Raw genomic sequence first — 23396 nt, 5'->3', positions numbered from 1 at the left:
CAGATTATTATAACAATAATTTTTACACATAATAATAAGTTAAAATGAGCAGTATAACAATGGATTTAAAGGCAGTACAAATAAAGTTTGGGCAGAAGCTATCCGAATTAAAGTGCAGTGGAGAGTAATTGCATATTACAGTTAAAGTACGGTATTGCAGATGTATATGTAAACAATTGGTACTGTGAATAAACAGTCAGCAGTGCAAATTGATATACCAGTCAAGGTAAGTAGTGCAAGATGCAGATGTAAACAGTTGTTACTATACAGTCAGCAGTGCAGGTGAACATAATAGTATTGCAGATAACAATATGGAGGCCGGTGTGAGGAGGGAGAGGTGCATAAGTGCATAAGTGTTCTTATTGTCCAGATGTGTGAGCACACAGTGCAGTGCCATGGAAACTGCATCCTCTCTGTTCCTATTGCTACGGTAGGCAAACTGGTGTGAGTCCAATGTGGATGGTAGCAAGTCTTGTAGGTGTGCCAGGACCAGCCGCTCAAAGCACTTCATTGCAATGGGTGTGAGTGCTACAGGGCGGTAGTCGTTAACCCTGGGGGCCCTGAGGCCATTTTTACAGTTTAATTTCCGTCTGGATTTATTTTATAAAAAAGCTTGTAAAACATCAACCCTGTTGTCTACAGTCAAGATATGAACATCATTTTTTTTAGGACAAACTGGGTTATTGGAATATTTGGGTTGCAGTGAGGTCACTTGCATGTTAAAAATGGTTGTAGGGCCTTAAAGATAAATAAATAAATAAATGAATCTTCCAGATATGTATTGATATCACAGACATATAAGTAAAACATAAGCCATTTTCCATTCTAAAACACTTCTCATATGTCTTGGGAGTCACACTGTGAAGAAATAATCATTATAACTTATACATTTGACAAAATACATGCATTTCTTCCAAAAAAGTCAAGACGTTTTGCTCTCATGACATTTACTTATGCCAATAATAATATAATAATGTCATATTTATTGATATTACACCCACAGCAATGTTATACAAGCAAATATGTGTCTAAATAGTGCACAATATGGCCTTCCATAGAGTATATAGGCATTTTTGTCCCCTCTGGCCTTCCATACAAGAGGGGTGCCTTTATCTCCCATATATGGGCATGTACTTCCTGAAACAATAGACGGGACAGACAGAGAGAGAGACGAGGAGCGAGCCAGCGGCAGAAATGAGCCAAAACGCGATGAATTATGGATATAAAGTGGATCAATCTTGGATATAATAGTATGGATTTAAAGCCCAAAGAGGCTGAAGTTCCAGGCTGGATAGAAAATCCCCTGTAGTGGCTAGAAAGACCCGGAAAAGACCTCCGTAAACATGAAATCGTCAGGATTTAAACGAAACCGAAAGTGAATAAATCGCTTGTATGGTTCAAAAGTTATTAAACTATGAATCAGAGGTACTTTTTTACTCAAGGGCGAGTGTCTCGGGCTCAGAGGGTTAATGCACTTGGGCTGGAGTGTTTTGGCACTGGCACAATGGAAGTGCATTTAAAGCATGTTGGGCAAGAGACAGGTTGAAAATGTCTGTAAAACCCCCAGCGAGCTGCTCTGCACATGCCCTGAGTACGCGTCCAGGGATGTTATCTGGTCCAGCAGCCTTGGGCATGCTGATCCTGCTCAGTGCATTGCAGACATCTGTGGAGGAGAGTGTGATTGGCGGGTGGTCGGCTGAGGATTTGAGCTTGGTGGCTGTTTCTCTGTTGTCTCTTTCAAAGCGAGCATAAAAGTCATTCAGCTCGTTCAGTAAGTTGACATCAGTGGCTGCGGGGGTGGAGTGAGTGGGTTTATAGTCACTGATGGCCTGAATGCCCTGCCACATGCGTCGAGGGTCAGTGTTGGAAAAGTGTCCCTCTATCTTAAGCTTGTAGCAGTGCTCGGCCTCTTTGATGCCCCTTTTCAGATTTCCTCTGGATGTGCTATAGGCTTGTGCATCTCCTGATCTGAAGGCAGTATTGCGTGTCTTCAATAGGAGTCACACTTTCCTGTTCATCCATGGCTTCTGATTTGGTTATGTGGTGATCTGCTTCTTGGTTGTAACATTGTCAATAGTGGTATTATTATAATCCAGTACAGAGGAGGTGTAGCAGTCAATGTCCGTGTGAGAGCCACTGGTGGCTTGAGAAGCAGACTTACTCCAGTCTGTGTGTAGAAACCTTTCCTGAAGTGATAAATCTGCTCCCGCAGGCCACACCTTGATGGTCTTCACTGATGGCTTCACGTCATCAAGCAAAAAGCTTTTTTTTTTTCTTTCTTCATCCTGGACCCAATTTCCCCATGCATTTGTGTCTAATAGACTGATGTGCCCAAAAATGTTTGAAATTGCTGAGCGATTTATTGATTGATTGATTGAATTATTGAGCGAGATTGCAGTGACGAGCCAGCATGAACCAAACTAAAATTTAACCTAACGGGGCAATTGTGCAGCATTGCTTTTTGTCCACTAAAAGTGATTTTTTTGCTATTAACATGCTCAGATTTTACTTAAAGTGTCTGACAACATCATCAATCTCAAGAGGTGATGTCTTCTTCTTCCTGCTTCTGGCGAGGGCAGTTGTGTTTTTCCTTCTCACCCCTCTTATCTTAGCTTGGCTCCTATTCTAGTTGTCTACCTTGTTGTGTTGAACTTTTTCTCCTTTCTCTTTGTCCCCTGCCTGCTGTTTTCCTGAACATTCAACATGGAATTGATTAACTGGTCACTCAGCGCTATTGACAAGATTTTTTCACCCAAGCATGCCTTACCGGGTGGGCTGATCTGCCCCAGTGGGACATTCCCTGCAGGCTACGCTCGTGATTCCTGGGAGAATTGGCAAGCGGTCTGCCTGGACGTTCTCACTGTGGAAGACATTATTTGGATAATTGGAATTCTGTTGGTGGGGCCCCTGATTGTCGGACTTGGAGTCTCCCTGACTTATCGGAAAATTGGTAAGACAGCCGCCAGCAAATTTACCCACAAGCTGTCTGGGGAACTGAAAGAGTGTTTACATGGGGTGGTGGAGAGGCTGAAGGTTTTACATCTGAGGGCTGACCAGGCCTGTGAACTGTCTAGTAACATCTCAGACCGGTCTGGGGAAGCGCAGAGGGCACTTCATGAATTAGATGCACGTATGACGCTGAGGACGAGTGGAATTGATTGACGGACATTGATTTTGACAAATTTCGCCGAATCAACCTAAATTGGAGTGAAATTGTGATCCATGCCCCCCCCCCCGTCCTTCACCCGCGGGTAAACAGTCGGCAGCTGCACTACTATCAACTCCTGTGCATTGTCTTATCTCTTCAAGGCCGAATGAACTGAACTCTCTACCAACTTGGACAGTATGACGCTTCATACTACACACACACACACACACACACCTCTCACTCCACACCATACATGCCCTCCCCTATCCCCCCCCCCGCTTCCGTCTGACTGCCTCGGTCTCTTTTTTTGTGTTTTTCCCATCCTCCCGAGTCACCAAAAAAAATTCCTTCATGTATCCACATGTACCGTGTGTAGTCTTGTGCATTATGTTATGTCTTGTACTCTATCTTGCTATAATGCTGATTCTGATTCTGTTTCTGATGCATCTGAAGTGAAGTGTGCGCATGCGCTGAAAAGTGTAAGCTGCCTGTTGCAGTGCTCCGTCTCTGTCTTCTTACTACTGGTGCTACTGTGACACAGAGTTTCCCTTCGGGATTAATAAAGTATTTCTGAATCTGAATCTGAATCTTCTCCGGAGACAGCAAATCAAGAAAAAGGTGTTCTGGGAGTCTGTTGTTTCAGAGTAGGCTACAGAAATGCTCTTATTATCTACAAGATTGTTAGTGCCTTGGCTCAATATTTAAATGACTTTGCCAATGTAGATGAGGTTGTTAGTTCGATGACCACCTGTATTCATTAGAGCCAGAGTACAAGGTTACGGATGAAGAGAAAAACAGAGTGGCAGTGGGTGGAGGAGGGTGAAGCAGCGGCTGAAGGACTGCGAGTCTTTGGATATTGGTAGTGCTTCTTATGCTCAAAGAATATGTTGTAAGGAGTGGGACCTGTTATTGCCAGACAGCTATTGTCTTGATGTGTCCAGTGATAAACTTTGGACCAAACTTTGTGTTAACACATCAGAGGATTTCCCCCTATAATCAACAGGGCTGTGAGACATGAACAAATACGTACCATTGTTTTTATTGAAAAATCTTTTAGATAACACAAACCCATGGATGTATTATAGCCTATTGACCACACAAAACACTGCGCATACTGCATATACTTCATCCATAGCCTATACGTTGGTTCAAATAAATACAGGCGGCCATCCAATTATAATGATCTCATTGTTGAAATCATTTCAATATTGAGCCATGGCATTGAAAATCTTTTAGACAACATGAACCTATAATTTCTGTAACCTACTCCGAAACAACAGACTCCCAGAACGCCTTTTTCTCGATGTCCTAAGATCGATAAATGTCAGGCTTTTAGTGGACAAAAATCAAGGCTGCACAATTACCCCATTGGGTTACATTGCAGCTTGGTTTGTGCCGGCTCGTCACTGCAATCTCGCTCAATACTGGACCAATTTCAAAGGCTTTTGGTCACAACTATTAGACACAAATGCACGGGGGAAATGGGGTTCAGGTTGAAAAAAAATGGTTAATTACCCTTTAATAAGATAAACTGTCTTATTAACCAAGTCGGTGTTACCAGGAAATTTTACCTAATGTAATTTTAAATAACTTTATAAAACTAAGTCATTGATTGGAAAGTACTGTTTTAATTCATAGAAAGTAAATGGGCTGTATTTATATAGCGCTTTTCTAGTCTTAACAACAACTCAAAGCGCTTTTACATACCATTCACCATTCACGCACATTCATACACTGTGGCCGAGGCTGCCGTACAAGGTGCCACCTGCTCATCAGAAGTCTTTATTGCTGGATAATTACGGGGGGAATTTCTAAGGATTATTTTCCCTTTTTCTTAGAAAGTACACAATTTTATCTGTTATTACCGTCCAAAACAGGTCACATGGTACTCTGATGAATTGATGAGTAATACTCATAATACTTCAAGGTTTCCCCTTGTACTTCAGCTGTAGTTTTTCTACAACTATGTACTTAATACCAGTGGTAGTTACCTAAAAATGTAATATTGTTACTATGTAACTACCAGATAAAAACTTGGTAATCAGGGTACTGTAAAAGGAAGGGTTACCCAGTAATATATTTAACAAGTCAAAGAATTAAACTCTTTCCATCGTTATACTACTGTAAAAGGACAACTTGTTGTTTCTCCAGGTACCAGAACATCCAAAGGACCATGGCCACAGAGGAGGATGGTGGGAGTCCGAGGTTAGAGCGGAGCAGCAGTACAGAGACTGATTCTGATACTGCTTTGACAGGTACAGTGTTGAGCCTCCTTTACAGTTTAAACTGACATCCCCGCTATTTTAGTAAGGGCGCCAGTCTTTATAGCAAATACAATTCCAACAGTATGATGCAAGACCCCGACACCAAGCTTTGTTCTACATTATCCCACATATTACATGGATTCTTACCAAATAAATCAATAATTTGACACAAAAAAATGTATTTAAAAAGGATTTCATTGATTTTAAAACAATTGTATTACTTCCGCTAAACAAAATAGTCCATTGCCTCTCTACCCTCTTCAACATTGTGTCCATAGCAACGTACACTCTGTAGCCAATTTATAATTCACATTAAACTAAACATTTCTGTTGCCCGGAAGCGAGACAAGGTGAATGGGACTTCTTTTGGAGTATTTATGTTGACGTGACTTGGTGCATCTCCTTGAAAACTGAATTTGGATTTTGAAAATTCCAACACAAAGAAAGCGGAAGGTAATGGGCGTCTGCCAAAAGAGAGTGACATCTGGCAAAACATGGCAACGGTCCGTTATGCTTAGCAGCAGTCTGTCATACAGAACTAGCAGATAACAAAATGCTGTGATTGACAAATCAGAATCAATGAGAAAGTATCATCAAAAAAATGCTAAAATTATTACAGTATCTGTTTCAGGTTTTCTGCCCCGTAACTGTCAAAGTTTGTTGACATTTCCTTCTGGATTAACAAGTCTTTAAAAACTGCCAGAGCCCATAACATACTCCGTTTAGTGTATTCTTTATATTTTTCTTCATCAATGATGTTGGTCCTCTATTATCTATGCATATTTGTGGGACGACTGACATATTTTCATTATTTGAAGGATTAAATACCTGGTATTGTTTTTAATGTAATTTAAAATTGTTTCATTCTGATGCAGTACTTTTTAAAGGTTAAATGCTATGTTTTAGTTCATATAATAGCTTAGTCAAAACCTACTTCAGTGTTTAAAAATACTATACAAAGAAAGTAATTTGCCTGTTGTCTGTCTACAGGCCCCGCATCCCCTGTCAATCACCAGAAGATCAGCCATCTCCTCCAATCACCTGCTGTAAAGTTTATCACACACCCAGAATTCTTCACTGTGTTGCACAGTAACTATGTGAGTGCTACACACACAGAGAACATGGACTATATACTGTATGTAGTATATTGTGCTGACTACGAACTATATAGTTTTGCTGCAGGTCAGATATCTTAACTATATTCAGAATTAAATTACATTTAAAAGACATAAATATCTCTCTGACCATTAATTATTGTGTTAAAACAGTATATGTTAGGTTTAGGGTTAGACTAGTATCTACAGTGGGGCTCGAAAGTTTGGGCACCCCAGGTAAAAAGTTTGTATTAATGTGCACATAGAAGCCAAGAAAAGACAGAACAATCTCCAAAAGGCATCAAAAGACAGATTAGACATTTGAATAATGTGTCACAAAAAGTTAAATTTTATTTCCATCATATACACTTTCAAAATAACAGAAAACAAAAAACGGCGTCTGCAAAAGTTTGGACACCCTACCACTAACAAAACAAAACAAAACACAAACAGGACGAGCAGGCCCTTACTCCAGAAGGCCTTCACCAGGGTAGAGGTTGCACCACTCCACTACTCCACTGCTGCAAACTCCCGCACCCTGCATAGTTCTGGTAGTGCAGAAGCATATTGCAAGGAGATTTGGAAACTTAAAGTGGCTGGCTATGTGACAAAGATATCTTCAGACGCAGTTAAACGGTCCGCAGAGTCCTGGTTCATCCCGCACCATGTAGTTTATCACAACACCAAGTTCAGGATCATGTTCAATTGCTCTTTCGCCTATAGAGGTCAATCAGTTAAGGACCAACTGCTCTCAGGACCAACCTATGGCTGCCCCTACTCAGTATCCTCCTAAGGTTTCGGCACCATACTGTGGTGGTCAGCTGGGACATAAAAGGTAGGTTCACCGGAGTCACCTGCTGCCAGCAAATCGACCCGTGCTCCTGTTTCTTTGATGACTTGGAAAATGCAGAGATGACTTGAAAGGCAGAGATCTGAAGAGCCAACCATCTATGAGTGGTATGTGTTGCCCTTTGAAACCAACTGTAGTATTTTTTAATCTATGCTCTGCAAAGGCACGCCCAGGACCACAGAGCCGACAATCCTGCCTTTGCTAAAACTGTGGAACATTCCATTCACGTCGACAATTGCTTGTACAGCACCACTGCTCTTACAGACGTCAAAGCCCTCTTTGACAGACTTCCCCAGCTACTGCTCACTCTAGCGGACTGAGATCCGACAGTGGCCAAACAACATGCCTAAAGTCATTGAACAGATGTTCCCCCAGAGTCTCCATCACAAAGTAGTGAGTTGTGGTTGACATCTGTTCCCACTCTGCGGCATGTCTACCAAGTTTGCCTTCCAATATAATCCCCTGGGCTACATTGTGCCGTTCACTATGAGAAGCAAGGTGCTCCTCCAGAATTTGTGGAAGGAAGAGATAGGCTAAGACCCATCTAACCTCAGGCTTAGCTGACAGATTGATCACATGAACACCTATTTCCTGGGTGAAAGTCAATGAAATTGTAGAAAATAATTGTAGAAATAAAAGATAACTTTTGCAGTGCTGTTAAAAACAAGTTGAATGATCAGGAAATGAGGAAAAGCCTTGTTACTTCAATTCCATTCAAATTTATTTATAGTATCAAATCATAACCAGAGTTGTCTCAAGACACTTTACAGATAGGGTAGGTTTAGACCACACTTAATTTACAAAGACCCAACAATTCCCCAAAGATCAAGAATTTAGTGCAACATGGCAAGGAAAAACTGTTTTTTAGGCAAAGACCTAGGGAGGTTTGCAACAACTTCCCTTTAGGCAGAAACCTCAGACAGACCCAGGCTCTTTATGGGCGGGCATCTGCCGGTGCCGGTTGGAACACAGAGACACTGATACAGATGAAGTGGCAGAAAGTTTTTACAGGCAGAAATGGGCTGGGTTATCTCTCAGTATCATCCAAATAACAGTAAATATTGGCTTGGTCGGGTTCCGGGTGCAGCAACTCCAGCAAGGGACCCCAAACTTCTCTTTCCCGAGGGGATCCTGAGGCGTTTCCAGGCCAGGATAGAGATATGATCTCTCCAACTAGTCCCGGATCTTCCTAAAGGCCTCTGGACGTGCCTGAAACACCTCCCTAGGGAGGTGACCAGGGGGAGTCCTTATTAAATGAACCAACTCAGCTAGCTTCTTTTTTGAAGCAAAAGAGCAGCGGCTCTACTTTCCTCATTCCTCATGGATGACTGAGCCTCTCACCCTATCTCTAAAGGAGACGCCACCACTCCCCTGAGAAAACCCATTTCCGCTGCTTGTACCCGGGATCTAGTTCTTTCGGTCATGACCCAGCCTTCATGAACATGGACCCTAATTAAAACGTTTTACACAAAGACTTGGATGAAACATGTATTCAATGGAACATTGAGGAAAGCATCTGTTTTAGACACACACACAATACATATTAAATACATTGCCAAAATAAAATATAAAACATATATTACTGTCATGTGACACAGTACTTTAACATTTAAAGTCAAGTTGTAGATGTTCTCTCTCCAGGCAGCCTACCGGATGTTCACGAGCAGCAGTTGTGTGAAACACATGATCCTGAAGGTGCGTCGCGATGCCAGGAACTTTGAGCGCTACCAACATAACCGGGACCTGGTGGTTTTCCTCAACAAGTTTGCAGACACTCAGCTGGATCTGCCAAGAGGCTGGGAGATTAAGACCGACCCCCAGGGCAAGGTAGGTGACATATGTAAAATCACCCTTCAATGAATGTTGATGGATCTAAGTCAGCACTGTGTCATACTTGGTAATGCTAACAAAGCTAAATGATGACAAACAATAACAAAATTAACTAGTGAACAGACCATTGCAAAATAGGTGCATCCAGTACAAAGAGTCTTTTGTAAAGTGCAAAAAAGTCTTTCATAAAGTGCTGTATAGCCTATCACAAAGTCAATATTTTCCAAGGAAGGAGCTGTTTGGGGTCTAGAGTTCTTCTTCTCTTTAGTTCAGTGACTACCTGTTTACACACATCATCATTGTTAATAATAGTCTGTTGAAAGACCATGCAGCATCTTGTCTTCCAAAACTTAAAACATGATAATTTGTAACAGTTCCTTGTGCTTTTCTGGTTGAACATTGTATATCATGTTTATAATTTATTTAACCACCATATTTATAATCATTAATAAAAAATAAAAAAATAAATCATTTTACTCTGGAGGCCATTCCATTTTAAGGTTTTCATAGTCATACATAAAATCATTGTAAATAAGGTTATTTTTTTGGCCTTGACTGGCTTTCCTTTTTCTCCACTTGGAACGGTCACTGACCCAGAAAGCACTCCTGGAGATGGCTGCTGAGACATTTTTAACAAAGGCAATGTACAATCTTGCACCCATTTCTACTGCCCCTAACCTCCCATATTCTTTGCTTTCATACAAGATTTCTGTTTTTGTTACTTCTCTAGTTGTACCCCAAACCAAGTTTACACACTGTTTATCTAATTTATCATTTAATCATTTTGTGAGATGGGAGAAGGATATTTGCCAAAAACAGGAGTTTGGATAAGACAAACATTTTAATAATATTGACTCTTTATTTACAATTGGTGTTTTTATTTTCCCTTTTTTTTTTACATCGTCTTTGATTTCACTGAGTTTAGTCTCCCAGTTTTTTTGTTTTTTTGTTTTTTTACAAGTGGTCAAACCCAAGATTTTAATTTCATCCTTTTCTTTAATGTTGATGATGTTTAATGTCACGTTTGTTACTTTCCGTTCCTATTCAAACACCCTCTGTTTTATCATAATTTAGTTTAGCACTGGAAGCTAATTCATATAAGTTCAAGTGATTAGTTAAAACATCCATTTCCATCAGATTTTTTATTTAACTGTGACATCATCTGCGTAGACAATGGCAATAACCTTTGGGTGTTAGCCCAACATGTGTGACACAAATTAGACTATCAGAGTTAATGGTTTTATATAAAGGATGTATTAAGCAGTACTCAGAGGGAAGCCCTGTTTTACCCCTCGGTCTACCTTAAATGGCTCTGTTAGAACACTGTTTACAGTTACACGCACAATAGATTTAACATGCAGACATCTGATCAAATGAATAAAAGTTTCTGGAAAGCCATAAGACTTCATTAAAGCCCATAAATATTCTCTGGATATATAATGAAAGCCTTTTTTTTTGGTCCAGTCCAATTTCCCAAAATGGCGCTGTGTAGTGCGGCAGCCTGTTGCAGCAGCTCCTGATTTACGTGTATTTTGTGTGTTTTTAGTCACTTTATTTTATTTTTATTTTTAGTCTTTAAGTGTTGTACATCTGTGTTGAGGATGGCGCCTGTCAAATTCGAAACTTTTCTTTTAGTTTTATTCTTTGGTCATTTTTGGTAACTGCATGTTACGCACAAGGCAGTGGGGCTATTGGTTACGCACGCTATCAACTAATAGCACTCTGTGGTCCTGTGCTGCTGCCGGGGGCCAAAACTGAAATCCCGAAGGAGCTACGAAGGAGACGCCGGGGTTGCAGAGGAGGAATATAACAGAATGAAAAAAGAAGAAAACATAAGCCTGCCATCCCAGCAATCATTATGGGGAATGCACGTTCTCTGGGGAATAAGACAGACAAACTTGCAGCGCTCATCAAAACCCAGAGGGAGTTCCGCGAGTGCAGCTTACTGTGTTTTACCGAGACATGGCTACAATGGCACATCCTGGACATGTGGTGGTACCCGGCTTTTTGACGGTTCGGGCGGACAGGGACGTTATAGAAAACGGTAAGAAGAATGTAGGAGGGGTTGCACTATATGTGAGTGAAAAGTGGTGCAACCCCTGACATATGAATGTGAAGGAACGTTTCTGTAGCCCGGACATTGAACTGCTGGCTGTGGGGTTTCGTCTGTACTACCTACCGAGGGAGTTTACGTCCGCCATCTGCTCATGCGGAGGCAGCTGCTGACGTCATTCACACCACTGTCTCACGACTCCAGATGCAGCAGCCCAATGTCATTATCACTGGGGATTTTAACCATGTTTCTCTGGATAAATCCTTCCCGGACTTTGAACAATTTATTAATTGCCACAAGAGACAATAAAACTTTGGACCTCCTGTATGCAAATGCTAAGGATGCGTACAGTAGGATCGGAAGGTTGGTGGTTCAATCCCCGGTCCTGCAGTCCCATGTCGAAGTGTCCTTGGGCAAGATGCTGAACCCCAAGTTGCCCCCGATGCTGCGCATCGGAGTGTGAATCTGATGAGCAGGTGGCACCTTGTACAGCAGCCTCGGCCACAGTGTATGAATGTGTGTGAATGGTGAATGTTTCCTGTATGATGTTAAAGCGCTTTGAGTAGTCGTTAAGACTAGAAAAGTGCTATATAAATACAGCACATTTACATTTACAGTGCCAGTCTCCTACCATTGACACTTCAAGCAGCCTCGTCTGGGAGTGGATAACGCTGTTATCTATCTTCAGCAGGTAGCTCATTTGCACCCTGATGGTGGTGGCGGTGTGTCCATCGGTGTGTCCATGGTCTCCTGGATCACTGATTACCACAGTTTGTCCGCCTGGACCGTGTTTTGTCTGATGTGGTAGTGAGTGGTACAGGGGCTCCACAGGGGACTGTGCTGTCTCCTTTTCTGTTTAGTTTATACACCACAGCCTTCCAGTATAACTCAGAGTCATGTCACCTACAGAAGTTTTCTGATGATTCTGTTGTTGTTGGGTGTTTAAGGTTAGGTAAGGGCTGGACAGGAGGGAGAGTACAGAGCACTGGTGGAGGAATTTGTGGAGTGGTCTGGTAAGAACCGCCTGCTGCTGAACGTGGATAAGACCAGATAGATGGAGGAGGGGAACGGCTCTGCAGCGCCTTTGCATTCTGGGAAAAGACGTGGACATGGTGGAAGAGTACAGATACCTGGGTGTCAACATCGACAACAGGCTGAACTGGAAGATCAACAGCACTGCTGTTTACAAGAAGGGGATGAGCAGACTCCATTTCCTGAGGAAGCTGAGATCCTTCAGCGTGTGCAGCAGAATGTTGGAGATGATCTACCAGTCTGTTGTGGCCAGCGCTCCGTTCTCCGCCGTCTGCTGGGGCAGCAGCATCGGAGTCAGCAACACAAACAGACTGAACATACTGATAAGGAAGGCTGGCTCCGTGATCTGCTGCAAACAGGACACATTTGAAGCTATGGTGGAGAGGTTATCTATCATGGATAACCCCGGCCACCCTCTCCACTCCACACTGGTCCAACAGAGGAGCAGCTTCTCTATAAGGCTCAAACAGCTATTATGTGGCACGTACCTACGAGAAATCATTCCTTCCACAGGCAATAAAACTTTTTAACACGTCATCACTGGGTGCTAGATAAGACTCTGACACGCCACAATATTGCACCAAGTGCAACTTGCACAATTGGTTTATTTACATTTTATCATACTATTTAAGCAGTTGCACATTTTGTATTCCCATCCTGTATATAGTCAAATATCGTTTCTCATATTTTATTCCTATTATTATTATTATTATTTCATGTATATTTCATGTATATTGTATGTATATATATTGTATCCTAGTATTTCATTTAAATTTATATTCTGTGCTATGTGACTGATTTTGCTGCTGTAACACCATAATTTTTTTGGGATCAATAAATACCTATCTGTCTGTCTGTCTGTCTGTCTATAGAGAAGTCTTTTTTTACCATCTTTTTCTCTGTAAGAACATCATCAATATTTAACTGATAAAACTGTAGACAAGAAAACATTTCAGAGAACTGTATGAGGGAAGTTTATTAAATAAATCACGAATGCTCAGAGAGCTGTAAGAGGGAAGTTTATTAAATAAATCACGAATGCTCAGAGAGCTGTATGAGGGAAGTTTATTAAATAAAATGTTTACACTGCCACTATCTACTTCTAATTATCTTGCTGACCAGCTCTCACCCCAGTAGAGCTGATGTCTGAGCTAAGACTCTCACTCGCGCTTTCATAGCTTTGCTTATTATCTTCATTTTCATCACTATCACTATCATCACTCATGCTTATAATGCCGCTGATCTTCAACTCATTCTTCACACCTGATTGACGGGAGACCTCAGGAGGGTTCTTTCCTGGTTTCCAAGATGGAGGGTTGAATGAGATGCTGCTGCTGGGACGCTGGAACACATTTCAGTCCTCTAGGCTGCTGGGTCGTTGGTTGTTGTAGCGGTCCTCCAAGCTGGTAGGAAGCTGGCTTTCACTGTTTTTCTCCAGGCTACAGGGTCACTAGTTGTTTTTGTGATCCTCCAGGCTGCTGCCTCTGCGGCCCTCCTGGCTGTTGCTGCGGTTCTTGCTGGGGGCCATAGCGGGGAGGAGGAGCAGCTGTGTCTCCCCGTTAAACAGAGCCCTTGATTTTATTGGCAAATGATCTTGGACAGTTGAAGAATGTGTTCTTTTTTTGTTACACAGGGAGCACTCACTTTTGCTTTGGCAAGTGTTGGCTTTGTGGCCCAGATTCCCACATCGCCAACTCTTCATTGTAGGACAATCTTTTACTTGATGGTCAGTCGATTGGCAGATGAACCACTTGGTTACCTGGCCAGTATAGATAATACAGCCATTGTATGGACCCAGAGAGATAGAATTAGGTACTTGAACAAGGTGACCAGAAGTGTTGGATTTTATATTTGCGGATGCTGTACCATATGCCGAATTTGTCCAGCGGTTTGTAGACTGACTGATAACAAAATATCGTTTTAAGTAGAATAGTGGAAAGTCCGTGAGAGGAAAGTACGCAGCCTTGAGGGGAGGGTAAGGGTTTTGAGGTGAGCCAGGACAAGGCGTCCAAAAGACAATAACCACATAGGACCAGCGCTACTGGTCTATAGTCCTGTGCTCCTTATTTGTTTGTTTACAGGGATGGTGTTAGAGGACTTGAAGCCGGTTGCTACGTGGTATGTCTCCAATGAGGTGTTGTGAACACCAGAGACAGTTGATCCACGCAGTGCTTCAGTGTGGAGTGAGAGTCCGGTCTGGCTTGTTTTTTTGGGTTTTTTTTTTTTTTAAAGAGATGTTTAAAATCTCTTTCCAGAATGGGGAGAGTTGTTGTAGTGGAGGGGATGAGAGGGGACTCTGGGGTGGGTGGAGATAAACAAGCATGTGACGGAGCGCATGGCTGCCGTCACGGTAGCAAGGCGATACCTATTTTAGCTCTCAAAGATTGACCTTAAATGTTGTTGTCTGCTTGTTTAGAGTGTTATGTTCGATTGATTATCACATGGGTTTCAAAACATCTGTTAACTTAGCCATTCTTCAATTTCCCACAGTAATCCCGTTGCTTTCTTGTGTGCACATTTAACATAGAATACTGCAGTGATTTACACTCACCTAAAGGATTATTAGGAACACCATACTAATACTGTGTTTGACCCCCTTTCGCCTTCAGAACTGCCTTAATCCTACGTGGCATTGATTCAACAAGGTGCTGAAAGCATTCTTTAGAAATGTTGGCCCATATTGATAGGATAGCATCTTGCAGTTGATGGAGATTTGTGGGATGCACATCAATGGCACAAAGCTCCCGTTCCACCCCATCCCAAAGATGCTCTATTGGGTTGAGATCTGGTGACTGTGGGGGCAATTTTAGTACAGTGAACTCATTGTCATGTTCAAGAAACCAATTTGAAATGATTTGAGCTTTGTGACATGGTGCATTATCCTGCTGGAAGTAGCCATCAGAGGATGGGTACATGGTGGCCATAAAGGGATGGACATGGTCAGAAGCAATGCTCAGGTAGGCCGTGGCATTTAAACGATGCCCAATTGGCATTAAGGGGCCTAAAGTGTGCCAAGAAAACATCCCCCACACCATTACACCACCACCACCAGCATGCACAGTGGTAACAAGGCATGATGGATCCATGTTCTCATTCTGTTTACGCCAAATTCTGACTCTACCATCTGTATGTCTCAACAGAAATTGAGACTCATCAGACCAGGCAACATTTTTCCAGTCTTCAACTGTCCAATTTTGGTGAGCTCTTGCAAATTGTAGCCTCTTTTTCCTATTTGTAGTGGAGATGAGTGGTACCCGGTGGGGTCTTCTGCTGTTGTTGCCCATCCGCCTCAAGGTTGTGCGTATTGTGGCTTCACAAATGCTTTGCTGCATACCTCAATTGTAACGAGTGGTTATTTCAGTCAAAGTTGCTCTTCTATCAGCTTGAATCAGTCGGCCCATTCTCCTCTGACCTCTAGCATCAACAAGGCATTTTCGCCCACAGGACTGCCGCATACTGGATGTCTTTCCCTTTTCACACCATTCTTTGTAAACCCTAGAAATGGTTGTGTGTGAAAATCCCAGTAACTGAGCAGATTGTGAAATACTCAGACCGGCCTGTCTGGCACCAACAACCATGCCACTCTCAAAATTGCTTAAATCACCTTTCTTTTCCATCTGACATTCAGTTTGGAGTTCAGGAGATTGTCTTGACCAGGACCACACCCCTAAATGTATTGACGCAACTGCTATGTGATTGGTTGATCAGATTATTGCATTAATGAGAAATTGAACAGGTGTTCCTAATGATCCTTTAGGTGAGTGTATATGCTATAGCTACATACATCAATACATTATTCTCTATTGTTTAAAATTGTACAGTTTATTTCACAAACATTGCTGGTTACAAAAATATGCACCAAATATGTTTTTTGTTACCTATGTGTCTGTGTAGTGTTCATGTGAGTTTATATATAATATTCTGTGAATGTCTAGCTTAATAGCTAGAAGAATTTTGGCTGTGTTAACCCTTGACTGTCTACTCACCTGAGCCACCCCTGCATTGTGCTGTGTGTTGGAATGTGCCAATTAGAGCAAGCTGTAGGTGTATTCACTCTAGCAGTTCTTTTGCTCAGGGGAGACAGCTTGAGGAAACACCTGAGGGAGGAGGACGTAAGTCTGTTGGATACCCTCAGTGTAGTGACTTGATTTAAGGTCAATTTAGTGAACAGTTGTATTACCTGTCAATTACCTTTATTTTCTTAAAAGTGTGTCTTCTTCCCATAAGTTGGTTAATTTTTGTGTCTCTATTTTGTCTCTGCGGCTTTAATTGGGAGAGAAATAAAAACCCCATCCAAAGCATTTACCTTGTTTTATTTAAATCATTTCCAAATGGGGCAGCTTCAGATAAAGTTTGAATACTTTAGCATTTAGACCTTACACACCCAGCTCCTAAACTGCCCAGGAGCAAGCTCCAAAAGGGTTTGGAACAGAGCTGTAGACAGGCTGCCGAAACCGACCACTATCACCACCACCCAGCGACCCCCCACACACACCAACGCATGGACATACGCAAACGTTCGCAGATAGATCTGTCACCCCAGGCCTAATAATAATAATTACAACAATAACAGACTCTGTGTAATAACTTTTTTTATCCATTGCTCCTTGTATTTCTATTTATATACTTTTATTATTTATTTACATCATGGGTAATGTGAGTATTTTTTTAAAGTATTTAAAGTATGAGTAAAGTGTATGAGGTGTGGGGGGGGGTGTATCTGGCAGATCATTCAAAATCATTATGTATAATTTTAGTTGATTTTTTTATTCTGTCTCTCAGTCTTTCTTTGTGGACCACAACAGTCGAGCCACAACCTTCATTGACCCTCGCATCCCTCTGCAAAATGGTCGGCTGCCTGGTCACCTTGCTCACAGGCAACATCTGCAGAGACTACGCAGCTATAGCGCTGGGGAGGTAGTCACACACAACTGTACATTTGATTCAGAACTCTAAATGCAACTACTTTGCCCTACACACTAGTTAGTAGTGTGTATGCATATATATATATTCCCTTCCTAAAAGTCGACTCATGTAAAAAGCAGCACAATTAATGATTAAAATAGAGATGCTCTCCTTAAGCTGATATAGCGCTCAGCCATAAGCCCACTGGTTACTAGTGAATACATGAATCTGAAAAGACAGCTTAGCTATACATTTTTACAAAAGGCTCAGTAATTTCCTAAAAAAGCTTGTCACTGTAGTTTTTAACAAATCTTGATCAAACCGGAGAAAATACTGCAATAAACTACTGTGTGTGTGTGTGTGTGTGTGTGTGTGTGTGTGTGTGTGTGTGTGTGTGTGTGTGTGTGTGTGTGTGTGTGTGTGTGTGTGTGTGTGTGTTCACGGTTGACCGACCATGTCAACCAGTGCAAAAGTGTGCCTCATTGATGTGTTTTTTTTTAATTTGGATAACAATGGCTTTGTTTTTGGATAACAATGGCTCAGAGGAATGATACATATCATGCTTTGGATATACACACACACACATTTTAGGAAGATCAGATTAGTTCAAGTGCACATGGGATTGGTTGATAAGAAGAAGAAGAATACAGAACATCACCAGAATTAACCTTCAAACACAATGGTAAACTTCCATAACACAATTGTGTTTGCTGTAAGTTTCAACATAAGTTCAGCTAAAGAATGTGAAAAAAATTGCATGATGTTTTATCGTTTGCAGGATTTTATCTTCAATACTAACTTGACAGTAGCTATGCTATATACTGTGTACATCAGATCCATTAACAAGTAGGCATTGATGACTATTTGCCTGTATCCTGCTCACATGCTGACATTATCTAGAAATGTTCTAGACGAATCCGATTTATCAGAGGTAAACAGTGATCAGTATACCTAGTAGGCTTTTAGGGCCTTATCAGAAGAGTAACTGTTAAACAGTCATGTTTCCCTTTGCTGTTTATTCCCAGGCCTCTGAAGTGTCCAGGAGTCGTGGGGCTTCTCTAATGGCCAGGCCTGGAAACAGTCTGGTTGCCGCCATACGAAGCCAGCACAACAACAACTCACAACAGCTGACTGCTCCATGTAGGCACTGTCATAAAATCTTACTATTAGCCACAATCAACCTAATGCAATACGTTTAACACTTACTAATTTTTAATAAACAACATTTTAAATGTTACTTTACTACTTGTCTCTGTTTGTCTCTCTTACTAGCTTACAATGACAAAATAGTGGCATTCCTTCGACAGCCAAACGTATTTGACATGTTGCAGGAGCGACAGCCAAGCCTTAGCCGAAACCATGCACTGAGGTATGCTTCTTTCTTAAAGGATTGAATCAGTAATATTGAAGTTGACTTTGATTTGTATTGTCACTGTTCATATGTATGTAGGGAGGGTTCCTGGTTCACAACACTTGTTCCATGCAAAAATATAATCTTCTAAAACTGTGTGATTTCAGCAATTTAGGTTGATATTTTTTAAATACTTGATTGCTGGTATAAACCCAATCAATTTTGCTGTCCGGTGTTAGATGGATAAAAGTTGTACAGTATGCCTCCCTCTTCATCTTTCCCTCCTACTTGCTCCCATCATCTGACATTTTTATCTTTTTTATTTGCCTGCACTTTTTACATAATTTTCTAATGTCATCCACTATAAGCAAGAGAAAGTGGTGAGATGGTGGTGTTATACTTTAATACACGTCATCAAATAAACTTTAACTTGGCTTGCAACAACCTGATGATTTTACTAATTAGTCCGACTTTGTTTGCTGTGTCACTTTCACACTTGTAGTTTGGAAAATTAAAGGAACTGTTACTCCCATTGTTTCTTTTACAAGCAATGTATCATTTCAAAGGCTTGTTTTTTAAACAGAGTCTGGAGAGGTGCTCAGTTCCAGCTTTATTTCATGGCGAGGCCCTAGATTTTCTGATCCAGCTCGGTGAAAACCACAACATCCATCAGCGCTGTACAGATCTGGTAATAAGAAACTACCAGTAGGCTAATGTTACCGACAAGGGCTGACCAACAAATGGATGGTGAAGGATTTGGTGTCAGAGGAGTGAAAAGCAAAGGCGCCTATTTCTCAGTATTTCAGATTTGAACTCAATCAATAAATATAATTTCTTGTTCAATGTTATGTGTAATTCATGACACTAGTGTTGTCACAATTATCATTATATATATTATTAAGTGTGGGATAATATGTGGGAAACTTTCCTCACCAACAGCCCAAATGTCAAGAAAGCTACATATTTCGTTGCTAGTCCAGCTCAGACTTTGATTTATTTAATGCCTAATTGCTAGCAACTGCGCTTTTTGCATCCTAGAATACAAAGTTCACCTGGTCATGGGAGCCATTCAGCTTAAACCTTGTAGTTGGTTCAGATCAAGGTTTTCCTACCACAAATGAACCACTATTTCCACCTTCTCTAATGGGTCTTGGGAAAACAGAAGATTTTGACTGATTCAACCAGACTAAACAATGCCCTTAAAGCTAGCTTGTGTGGTTTGGTTTTGGTTGCTGTGTTTACCCATTGGATTTAGGTTGTGTAGGCTGGTATGAAAACTGTCACTTATACTCTAGTACAGACGTATGATGCCTAGTTACAGTCTCTACTATTAATACTAGTAATTATTTCTTCGTGAACTCTTTGTGACAGATCTAGATTTGTATTTACCCAAGGAGACTTTAATCTTTTTTTTTACAGAAATGCCTTGTTTGAGCAGCTTCACTGGAGATATGTCCCCACCTAGATTTAACCTGCCAGTCCGGGGATCAGACCAGCAGCCTTCTGGTTGAAATTGTTCCTTAGGCCACTGCTGTACCATAATTATTTACATAAAAGGCACTCACTTTACTAGAATTTTATTTCCAAAGCAGTGAGTGAGCAGGGAAACACATTATCCATCCATCCATCCATCCATCTTTGACCGCTTATCCGGTATCGGGTCGCGGGGGCAGCAGCTCCAGTAGGGGACCCCAAACTTCCCTTTCCCAAGCCACATCAACCAGCTCCGACTGGGGGATCCCGAGGCGTTCCCAGGCCAGGTTGGAGATATAATCTCTCCACCTAGTCCTGGGTCTTCCCCGAGGCCTCCTCCCAGCTGGACGTGCCTGTAACACCTCCCTAGGGAGGCGCCCAGGAGGCATCCTTACCAGATGCCCGAACCACCTCAACTGGCTCCTTTCGACGCGAAGGAGCAGCGGCTCTACTCCGAGCTCCTCTCGGATGACTGAGCTTCTCACCCTATCTCTAAGGGAGACGCCAGCCACCCTCCTGAGGAAACCCATTTTGGCCGCTTGTACCCTTAGTACAACACATTAGTTTAAGCTAATTCTGAGAATGATTTGGGGCGTGGCAATTGATGGGACCAAGTTGGACCTGGTGTGTTCCAGTCTATTTCAGTTGGTTTTGACAACCCATGACATTACTTGTTTGTCACGCCAAGGGAGACATGAGTAAATAAAACCAGGACGAAGAAGAATGGCTAATCTGCCAATCCCCTCTGTAGGCTATCCAGACCGTGTTCCCGATCCGCCTCTCATACCATTTTCCTCTTTTTTTGGCATTTTCAGTGCAAATGTCACAATACATAAACAGTGTGAGCTGCTGTTTGCCATCCTTGTTTGTTTTGGTAAAAGATCACATGACAATCTGCGTTCTCAAAGGATTTGTGTGACTACCTCCACAACTCCAGTCTTTACTAACCAGTAACAACATACTTTTGAAAAGCAATTGTGCCAGTTTTGAGGGATTAAATTGCTTTTACAGCTTTGAAGAATTAAAGAATTGTTTTATTATTTGACAGTTAAGAACAATACATACGTTATTTTCCTTATCTACAGTATATCAAGATGTGAGGATGATTGATTTTAACCTGCAATAATGTAAATGTTGATTACACTTTTTTTCAAACAATTACTGAAACAGAGCGCAAAATGTCAGGGTATCAAGGAAAATAGGCTTTTAGGAATTTATTGACAAAAACTTACAACAAAAAGTGTCCAGAGGTAGGCAGGAAAACATGAAAACAATCCAAAGACCTGGGCTCTGTTTCAGCAAGGAGGTTTAAAAAACTCTGACTCTAACCCTGATCTCTAAGTTCATTTATCCTGAAACTCTGAAACTGTTCCAAAACAGCTGATTTGAGTTGGTTTAAGTCAGTTTGAAGCAAGTTCACTCAATGTTAAGCACGTGCACCACCACAATAAAAGGCAGCATGAATGGAGCCATGATACTGCGATTCACCATGGTAACAACCACAAACAACCTGCTCCTGACCAGATTAGGTTCACAGGCTCAGTTAGCATAGTAACTGACTCTGAGTTTAAGTGACCTCTCTTTCTGAAACAGGCTGGATTTACCCCTCTCTCTCAGGTTTGATTAACTTCCCTTTCTGAAACAGAAAACCCAGTTTACCTCATCTCAGGGTTAACAAACTTAGAGTTTTTACCAAACCTGCTTTCTGAATGGATCCCAGAAGGCAAGGAAGCCAGACAACAAGACACGACGCAAGACAAAACAGTAGACACTGGACCGACAAAAGACAAAGACAGCACAGAGACAAAACCAGGTAACAAGGATGAAACAAGGGACAGTTGACTCAAGGACTCAAGAACAGATGAAACACATCAGGATGGGGCAGACAATCAGACAGGAGGGACAACACAAGGCAGGAAGTAAAACAAAACATGACAAGGGAGAAAACAGACTACAAAATAAAATAGGAAAAACTACAACAGAAACTCACAATCGTGACACAGGGAGGGTGCATTTCAGTATCAGACCTGCATATTTAGTTGTAATAACTATTTGAATTCAATTGGTATATTTTATAGCAAAAGGGTTTATTGTTATTATTATTATTTTTATACTGTTTTTCTCTCTGAACTATATTTTTATACCTTTTTTGTAAGCTGTTGAAAACTGCTGCTGGAAATTTCAATTTCCTTGCGGGAGTCATCCCAAAAGGATCAATAACATAAACAACTGATAAGGACTTTGTCTTGTTGACTGTTCAGGGAGAAAATCCACTACCTTCGGACAGAAGGTACTCAAGGGGTTGAGAAGTTGTCATGTGATGCAGACCTAGTCATCCTGTTAAGGTAAAGCCCACACTGAACCCAGAATGTTAAGTATCATCTATTTTCTTTTATAGTAATGTAGTCACAAATGACTGAATTCACACACAGTTAATGCTTGGACTCTATGTTGTGCAGAGAAATAATGTCTTCTGTGCTTTTTTGTGTCATGTGCTTTTAGTTTATTTGAAGAGGAGATCATGTCCTATGTTCCGCCTCTCCCTATCCACCCGGGCTTCAACATCTCTCCTCGCTGTTCTCCCGCCTCCTCACCACAGAACTCGCCTGGTAAGTCCTGCCAATCACAAATGTTTGGAGTTTACAGTTTCTCTGACTGAATGGGTAAGCGAAAACATTCCTGGACCTGTTAATGTTGTATTAATCCGTTTTATAGCATAAAGGTGATGGGTGTCAAGCACACGTTTAAAAACCAACTTTTTTCTGTAACTATCCTTCCTATTAATAAAAAACATACCTACATAACATAACAGGGTACAGTCTTTTCACAGTTGCCTGTATAAATGTGAATCAACTCTTAAAATATAAAGGACCATGCTATGAAAGATTTTAAATTAAGTAATTAAATTCAATTACATTGCCATTTTTTTCCTTTTTAACCAAATTAAAACACAGAAAAGAAAGTGATGAGTTGTATTATATTTCGTTATTTGGTTATGCTTTACAACAGAGAGCAACAGAGGTGAGTTGTAAAACTAATGTTTTAATAGAGAAAATGCAGCCCCTGTTCAATTGTCATGAACAGAGGAATTAGCTATGAAGACCAAAAACGTTTTTTGTTTGTGTAAATTTGGGATGTTTACCATTGTGGTCTATTTTAAGGAAAAACTGATATTCACACCCATAAAAAAAGATTGGGAGACTTTAATGACTTACACAAAAGCATTTAATGGAATCTCAATTAAGGAGAAAATAAACAAGCCAGACAGTTTAACCACAATGTGTTATTTTGTTGTGCCGTCCCAACTCTCTGAAGTTCCTGTCTTCCTGTAGGTATATTTAAACTCATGCTGGAGGCATTACGTTTAGCTGAACCTTTTCAGGGCATATTTTGGGC

At 41.2% G+C, this 23396-nt stretch overlaps 1 protein-coding gene and 1 long non-coding RNA gene across 2 annotated transcripts in view; one reads left to right on the top strand and one right to left on the bottom strand.

Moving 5' to 3' along the window:
- Positions 1 to 23396, top strand: part of LOC116676964 (E3 ubiquitin-protein ligase HECW1) — a 194835-nt gene that overhangs the window by 113788 nt on the left and 57651 nt on the right. Inside the window, 8 exon segments of the mRNA XM_032507731.1 lie at positions 5300 to 5403; positions 6403 to 6509; positions 8998 to 9183; positions 17054 to 17188; positions 18202 to 18316; positions 18449 to 18545; positions 22262 to 22345; positions 22503 to 22609. Of these exon segments, the coding sequence (XP_032363622.1) occupies positions 5300 to 5403; positions 6403 to 6509; positions 8998 to 9183; positions 17054 to 17188; positions 18202 to 18316; positions 18449 to 18545; positions 22262 to 22345; positions 22503 to 22609 (935 nt within the window).
- LOC116676966 (uncharacterized) overlaps positions 22103 to 23396 on the bottom strand; it is a 60037-nt gene continuing 58743 nt past the window's right edge. Inside the window, exons 3-4 of the long non-coding RNA XR_004328865.1 lie at positions 22431 to 22438; positions 22103 to 22113 (exon numbers count right to left, since the gene is read on the bottom strand). This is a non-coding gene — a long non-coding RNA (uncharacterized LOC116676966). The remainder of the gene's footprint in view (positions 22114 to 22430; positions 22439 to 23396) is intronic.

The sequence above is a fragment of the Etheostoma spectabile genome, unplaced genomic scaffold (genome assembly GCF_008692095.1).
Source record: "Etheostoma spectabile isolate EspeVRDwgs_2016 unplaced genomic scaffold, UIUC_Espe_1.0 scaffold00004148, whole genome shotgun sequence".
NCBI classification, from domain to species: domain Eukaryota; kingdom Metazoa; phylum Chordata; class Actinopteri; order Perciformes; family Percidae; genus Etheostoma; species Etheostoma spectabile.
The sequence above is the reverse complement of the archived record's forward strand: the minus strand, read 5'-3'. Positions and strand labels throughout refer to the sequence as shown.